Source organism: Siniperca chuatsi, linkage group LG21, assembly GCF_020085105.1.
Source record: "Siniperca chuatsi isolate FFG_IHB_CAS linkage group LG21, ASM2008510v1, whole genome shotgun sequence".
NCBI lineage: Eukaryota > Metazoa > Chordata > Actinopteri > Centrarchiformes > Sinipercidae > Siniperca > Siniperca chuatsi.
Window position 1 is genome coordinate 1,266,899 of NC_058062.1, and position 8,492 is coordinate 1,275,390.

Genomic DNA, 8,492 nt, shown 5'->3' on the forward strand with positions numbered 1-8,492 from the left:
AGGATGCTCAGCAGAGCTTGCTAGTTTGTAGTAAAGAAACATCTAAATATCACAATATAAAACGTGTCTTCTGTTTAAAAAGTGGTCCTACAAACTTAACTAGTTAGAAAGTACCCATCTTTTACTTGAGTGGTTAGCGTCTCCAGTTTGATCTCGAGCACACAGCTGATGGGTACATGGTTTGTTTACATGACAACAGAGAGCGTCCAATGTTCTGCGATGCGAGGCGGTAGCCAGGCGCTCGCATTAAGTTAAGACACGGTGTTAGTCTGGCTGGATTCCACAAACAGGTAATTGAATGCCATAGCAGACATAACACCTGAAGAGAATGTAAAATATAATAATAATAATAATGATAATAGTATAATGTAAAATATAAAATATGTAGTAAACTAGTGGTCAAACCCAACATAAAATGTACTTTGTTTGATGCACTTCTATTTGGCCCCTGGTTTGCTGCTTGCAGCTACATTTTGATTTCTGATCTGTGACTGGTTGGCTCTCTGAGCCTACTTTCCTCAAACTGGCTCAGTAACAGATGACATGGGTTTAAGGGGAGGGAACTACACAGACTTTATAATATATAAAGATGAAATTACCAACTATTCAACAACAAGACATCAACAGCAACAAGACATCACAAGTCAACTGCTTCTACAAGACAAAGATGGCCAGTAAACCTCTTCATCCTCGTAAGTATATTTCATAAATATTACTCTTACTCAGGGTAGTGTTTGATAAACCAGCAGAGCAACAGTTTATTCTCTTCTCAGTATTACAGCTCTCATGTATCATTAACATCAGTGTTTAAAAGAAACCTCCTCTCAATCATCACATTTAAGCCTCACATTTATTTGACCTACCACCTACTCAGTCTTCTGCAAGTTTTGATTTAATAGTAATTAAAGAATTACTAGTTTTGTTGTAATTTTAGTCTTCACAGACCTTATTTGTTGTTTTGCACATCACTTGGCTTCATAACAAATTCACATTTTTTCTTATTGATTATATTTCTTATATTTATAAAATAGATTTACATTTGCCATTATTGCATTGTGTTGTATTTGATTACATTTTTTAAGCATGTGTTTAAATCCTCTATATTTTTGTTTGTCTTGATATTGAATAACTACCTTTTACACTCTGGCTAAAAACTTCCTGTGTTACAAATCACTTTAAAAACATATATAAATACATAATTTTCACTGTAATTTAGTTTTTTTTAGATCTTTTTAGATCTAGATCATTATAAAATAGCAAAATAAACATTTCAATCAGTCTTTAGTGCAGTTTATGATCATTCCACTTTCACACACTGCATTTATCATTTAACAGCTAAACTTTATTGGTGGTTCTTTTTTATTATTGTTTTACTAAATTAATTTATGTGATGATTTAGACACACTTTTGCAAAACAAACAATTCATTAAAGGAAATATAATCAATGATATAAACAACTATAAACTTTGCCTTTGACATTTTGGTATGTGAGAAACAATTGTGACTAAATTTTGCATATTCAAGATGTTTATGTGTGAATAGGTTAAAAACGTACCTTTATTAATTGTTTGTGCTGTTTGTTATTTAAAATTGTTGTGGTGGACCAGTAAACCAGGGGGTGGCAGTATAATCAACATGGTTTTCAATCAATGCTTTTACAATGGATTAAAAAGTTTAACCATGAGGCCAAAATGTCTTTTTATCTTTAAGTTTTAAGTTTAAGTTTTTTTATCCTTACCTGAGAGATGCCTGTCTAGTTTACATCCCAGATGATCGGTACTATATTTGCAGTAATAAAGATTCCCCAAAAACAAAACAAAACCCAAGTCTCTTTCCTAGTTTTTTGTTTTTAATTCCAAAGAGAATGGGTTTAACGCTACAAAGGTAAAGAGACATCGTGTTATCAGAAAACAATCAGCTTATATTAAGGAGTAATATAGAGAACTTGTAACCACAATTATAAGACACAAATAGAGCAGTATCATCAGCATACAGAAAAATATCAACAAGCTGATTTTAGATTACTAATGTACAAAAACTAAAATTAAAGTCTATATCTACATTAGTGCCCCTTTGAGGCTGAAATGTTTATTACACATCAGAAATCTAAACTGTTGAATGGACGAAAAATAAATAGACAAATTTGCAGTTCTTAGTGATAATTTCTAACATGCCCTGAGCGAAAAAATCTTTTGTACCGATTCTTTTTCGAGGTTGATTCATACCAGGTCTACACTAGTACGCACCTATACTGCATGCAGGAAATAGCCATATGCTCGCACCGTTCAGTACTACAAACCTGTACACTCCACTCCACTCGTCTCGACTGCTGCTGCAGCTCTCGTACGCTTGACAATTCCTGTACATGCCGAACTACAGCCCATACTGCGAAGAATACCAAAGACACCGCTTGGAGGCTTGGGGGCTTGGGGGCTCACCAGATTAGTTCAGGAACCAGAGTCAGACATGAAAAAATAAATGTGAAAATAATGCACAGGTAGCATCAACACAATTATTACAACTAGTAAAGTAAACACTTATTCATTTTGTAAGTTATCAACTTTATGTAAACTACAGCTTCATATTTTGAAAGAATAATAAAGCATAAATTGTTTTATTTCCTAGCTACCTGCACATCCTAGTGTTAGTGTTCCTTGCAGTCTAGTGGCCTGAAAGATGCCCAACCCCTGTTACTCGAAAACCTGAAAAACTCAAAAGTTCAACATAATTAGGGGTACGGGCCCAAGTATACCGAGGCAATACAATTCTCAAACTTCCCGGCACTATTTCTAACGTCACTGTAATATTTTAAAACATACCTATGATATTGTTTAGATTTTAGATAACTGGGAAGAATGGGAAAATATTCCTAACGCAAACACATAAAGATCAACACATTTAACCCGGTGGCAATCTCGGAACCCGATTTGAATGCAAATAAATAAATCACAAGCTAATCTCTAGGGTTCCCGAGATTGATAAAAAGCTAAATCGTTGTCAGACGATTGTTCCAAGATTGCATCTCGGCCAATGCGTTCCGCCTCTTTTGCTCTCTGTTTGCTGACTGTTTACCTGCATGCAACCAAAGCATTCAGTCAAAATTCTTTTTTACTCGTTCAAGACAGATGTTTGAGTTTTTAGTTTTTTTGATATTGCAAATTATTTTCCTATAACTGATTGGAATTGCATTGTTCACCTTAATTTCAAGCTACTTAGGAGTGTGTGTGTGTGTGTGGGTGAGTGAGTGTGTGTGGTCATGGCTGATACAACTTTTTATAATATCATGTCATGTCTGTTTAAAATTTTCCAACAGAGTCAGAGGAACCCGAGCTCAGGATTGTGGTCTTGGGACAGACTGGAGTTGGGAAGACTGCGGCAGTACACACCATCCTTGGGCACGAGTTCAGTTCAACAAACCTGTCTCCTTCATCTGAGACAGGAACGTGCATGAGGATGACAGGAAAGCACGAAGGGCAAGCTCTGACCATTGTTGATACTCCAGGTCTGTTTCACACCGACAAACAGCATGAAGAGGTGATAAAAGAGATCGTACAATGCATCGCGTTCACTTTGCCCGGTCCGCATGTGTTCCTGTTGGTGATAAGGTTCGGTGCCTTCACAAAACATGATAAAAAAGTGCTGGAAGTCTTTCAGAAAGTCTTCCAAAATGCAAAACGTTATACTATGGTCTTGTTCACCTTTGGAGATCCTGGTGAGGTTCAAGATCAATGTCAAGCTTTTATAGAAAGCAGTGAAACTCTCAAAAAGTTCATTGATGAGTCTTGTGAGGCATACCATGTCATCAACAGCGAAGTCAAGGATGACTCTCAAGTTCCCGGCCTACTGCAGAAGATCAACAACATGGTCCAGAAAAATGAAAATGAAAGAAGCTACTACAGCAATGAAACTTTCAAAGAGGCTGAGAATGCCTTTGAAGAAATGATGAAATCCCCTGAGGCAAAATCGGAAGGTGATCCCAAAGAGAAATTTATGGTAACTTTGGAGGGCTGGATCTCTAAGGGTCTAGCTAAATTGGAGGGACAAGCTCCAGGTTACTTTACATTAGTGCGACGTTTCCTCACAAAAGTGGAAGAGGTGGCGTATGATTGCATGCCACCTGAAGCATTCCAGTAGTAGTAGTTGCAGAGTAGTCAGAGCTCATCAAACCAGTACTAAAAACATATGACACATAGTGGTGAAAGGGTGTAAATTTAATGTCAGAAAGTATCTTAAACAATTCACTGTTTTCAAAATGCATAAAATGTGTAGACTATGCTAAATTCATGATTTGTGGACAGTTGATACATGGAGCATAATTCAACATTGATTGTTTGTTAAGTGAATAATGTCTGCCCCCCCCCCGTGTATCTTACATGTGTGATGTGTGGTGTAGGTATGATTTGATCTTGGTGGGCTGAATTAATAATCCAGAGCTATTTTTCATCCCTGTGCATCCCTGGTGTTTTCTATCTATGTTGCATCATATGAATAAATTTAAATCTGTCTATCTGTATGATGTCCATTATTGTGCAACACATTTACAATTTATCAAATTATCATACAGAAGTTCACTACTGTATTTATCTACAGGTGAACAACTACACTTATAGCCAATCAAAACATTTGATTTGAGCTTTGTGTGTCACCGTTTAATCATCAGCACCACAGTGTCACTAACAACCAGACAGCACAAACATAAAAAGAGCCGCAAATTTCAGCTTTCTGTAATGTCTTCTTCAGAAGAAGTTGAGTGTCAGCGTTCAAGGGATACAAGAACCATGTAGATGGTTTCTGAACCTTACTAATAGTGTCACACGTAAGAAGTTAATATTAATGGGTTTTGCTGTAGTGGCTCAGTAAGCAGGCAGGTTTGATGCACAACTCAGAGACAAGCAGGGGAAGCAAAAGATCACGATCGCTCTTAGTCCAAAAAACAGGCAAAAGTTAAAACCAGGCAGGTCGAAGAAAAGAGGGAGAGTTATCTGAAAAGGGGTAAAGCTTAGGGAAGAAAGTCCAATGGGGTTAAGTAGGCAGAACAGAAAGCTAAGGCAGAAGCACAACAGACAATCTGGTGGAGAATGAACAAAAGTGCTGAATGCAAGTATATAAACTGCAGAGCTAATGGGAAACAGGTTTGCCGGGGGAACAGGGGTTACTGCAGGGCAGGAGGGAGCGGCAGCATCTGAAATGAAAGGAGGCATTTTGACATTTGTAACTCCTATACTCATTCTTTGACTTACTTACAATTTGGGGGTTAGTCACGCTCTAAGTCTTGGAACTACAATACTAACTATAACTGGGGGGATTTTGGGGGATGTAAACAGGAAGTATAATGTTGCCATGGAGTCTGTGTTAGCTGTGGGCTACAACTTGAGGCCTGTTTTTTTGCCTATATTTGTTTACATTTTGGCAAATTGGCACCATTAAAAGTATGTTGAATTTGCTATTAGCAGTTCCTGTTTGCAGTGTACCCATGGATACTATCACTGGATCAGTTTGATACTGTAGAAAATGTAGGACAAGCAGCGCATATAAATAAATACAGTTACCACCAACAAGTTATATGTATATATACATATATATATATATGTATATATATATATATATATATATATCCTCTGGTAGAGGACCCGAGCTCGAAGGATGAGACCACCCATGGAGGGTAAAGGACAAAGTTTTTATATATATATATATATATATATATATATATATATATATATATATATATATACATATGAAACATCCAAGATCCACAAGTACATCAAAGATAAGGCCCCAACAGATGACGTGCTCAGTGAATGTCTCAGGCAATGGGGAACAGAGGAAGACGTGCTGGAGGAGGGACCATCAAACCCCTACACGGGATGTACCACCGGAACATAACTGAAGTGGCTGATATCAAGAAGTCCTACCAATGGCTAGAGCGGGCCGGACTGAAGGACAGCACAGAGGCACTCATCATGGCTGCACAGGAGCAGGCCCTGAGCACCAGAGCGATAGAGGCCCAGATCTACCACACCAGACAAGACCCAAGGTGTAGGCTGTGCAAAGAGGCCCCTGAGACAATCCAGCACATAACGGCAGGGTGTAAGATGCTGGCAGGAAAAGCATACATGGAGCGCCATAACCAAGTAGCTGGCATAGTGTACAGGAACATCTGCACTGAGTATGGACTAGAAATCCCGAGGTCAAAGTGGGAAACACCTCCAAAGGTGGTAGAGAATGACCGAGCCAAGATCCTGTGGGACTTCCAGATTCAGACTGACAGAATGGTAATGGCGAACCAGCCTGACATCGTGGTGGTGGACAAACAGCAGAGGAAAGCCGTTGTGGTTGATGTTGCAATACCAAATGATGGTCACATCAGGAAAAAGGAGCACGAGAAACTAGAAAATTACCTAAGACTCAGAGAAGAGCTGGAGAAGGCCTGGAAGATGAAGGCAACAGTGGTGCCCGTGGTCATCTGAGCACTCGGGGCAGTGACCCCCAAACTGGAGGAGTGGCTACAGCAGATCCCTGGAAGAACACCAGACATCTCGGTCCAGAAAAGTACAGTACTAGGAACAGCAAAGATACTACGCAGAACCCTCAAGCCCCTCAATATAGTAATAATAATAATAATAATAAAATATTGACTTGCAGATAGAAATACAAATACAAGTAAGTGAAAACTACATAAACACTGCATGTGTGTGGGCATGTGTTTGTCATCAGGTTGTGTTGATATATATTGATATATGTGGTCTGATCAAGGCCCAGAAACAACCAAGAACAGGTTGGTAAAAACAGGAGAGTAAGTTGGCAGTTAGGAAAGATGGCATCCGGGGCAGGAAGGGTTATCAGCCCACAGACATTCAGAAAGATACCCTCAGGGGGTCTGAGAGGGCGGGCAGAATAAACACCCCCAGCAGGATGGATTATAAGACAATGACCTTGGCACACGTAACGCATCTGTAGCGAGGTCTGCAAGAATCTGCGAGGCCTGAGGGCAGATTGAGAGGCCTGGAACAGGAGAGAGCAACGAAGGATCCACTCGTGGTGAGATGGAGGAGGAGTCCGGTCTGGAGTCACCCAACTGAGCCCAGAACCTCCAAGTGCCAGAAGCTCCCGCCCCAAGTAGAGAAGTTGTCGGGTTAAGTGGCCATCCAGCCCGAGCACGAGGCATAGCCGCAGTTTGAGGAGCTTTGAAGATCATCACGGTGGAGGTCAACAGACCAACAGAAACTGAATAAAACTGTAGCTAGCTAGTAGTTAGTTAGACAAGTTGCTGGCTGGTGTTTGCAGACTGCACTGAATTGTGATGGTTAGCTTGGTTGGCGATGGTTGTGTTAGCTTATCAGGAAATCACCCGAATGTGTGAACTCAAGCTCACGAGTCTGTAATTCCGCTGCAGCAGAAAAACAAAAGATTATATTTAAAAGAAACACACTGAACGAGATGAGCTTCACAAAGGCGGGACTTACTGCAGGGATTCCTTGTTAGATTACATTCTGGTATTTCATGTTACATGCCAGATCTGTTGGATTCTTCAATCATTACTGTTGAACAGAATAATGAACTGCAGGGCCATGTGTGAATGTAACTGACTGACAAATTTCTCTGGTAATCAGTTCTCAATACCTGTGGGAATGTACTCTACTTAACGTACTTCTGCTCAGCCCCATGATCTGTTGCCTGTAATTAAATTTTTGTTTCTGATCTGTGACTGGTCAGATTCTGGCTAGGAACAAGTGATGTGTATTTCAGGGGAGGGAACTAGAAGCAGGCTATAATATATAAAGATGAGATGGAAATTAAAATAGTCACAACAAGACATCCACAGTGACAAGACATCACAGATCAGCTGCTTCTACAAGACAAAGATGCCCAGTGAAGTATCTTTACTTTCTTGTAAGTATATTTCTTAAACAGGACTAATACTCAGTGTGGTGTTTGGGTTTGCTATATGGCACAACAATCCTTTTCTCTAATATAAAGCAGTTAATCAGTTATATCCTAAGTAAAAATTTTTAAAGCATGACTTGAAACAGAGTATTTCTATACTGTGGTAAGACGGTGTAGTCCCTCATTCGTCCAGGAGTGTTCTAACGTAGAAAAGGTTTCAGTCGTAGTCATCTGGACACTGTTTTCAGAATCAAGACGTTTCGGCTCCCATCCGGAAGTCATTCGGCTCCCATCCGGAAGTCATTCTCAATTGCGAAAAAATTTCTAGTTCCCGTCCAATTTTTTCACAATTGAGAATGACTTCCGGATGGGAGCCGAAACGTCTTGATTCTGAAAACAGTGTCCAGATGACTACGACTGAAACCTTTTCTACGTTATACTGTGGTATTGCTACTTTTACTGCATTAAAAGATCAGATTACTTTTTTATTTTCCAACAGGCCAATCAGAGCTGTGGATTGTGCTCGTTGGGAAGGTTAAAGTTGGGAAGACTGCAGTCATGAACACCTTCCTGAGGAGCTCAGAGGAAAATAAGAAAACTGATCCTGA

General features: G+C 39.5%; 2 protein-coding genes across 2 annotated transcripts in view; both read left to right on the forward strand.

The window, feature by feature from the left end:
* The window catches only part of LOC122869003 (GTPase IMAP family member 9-like), a 74,609-nt gene that overhangs the window by 60,718 nt on the left and 5,399 nt on the right, over window positions 1-8,492 (forward strand). The window lies entirely within an intron of this gene.
* LOC122869001 (GTPase IMAP family member 7-like) lies at window positions 622-4,511 on the forward strand. The gene is made up of 2 exons (XM_044181527.1): window positions 622-692; window positions 3,314-4,511. Exons 1-2 carry the CDS (start codon window positions 668-670, stop codon window positions 4,132-4,134), a joined length of 846 nt encoding a protein of 281 aa, XP_044037462.1. The 5' UTR covers window positions 622-667; the 3' UTR covers window positions 4,135-4,511.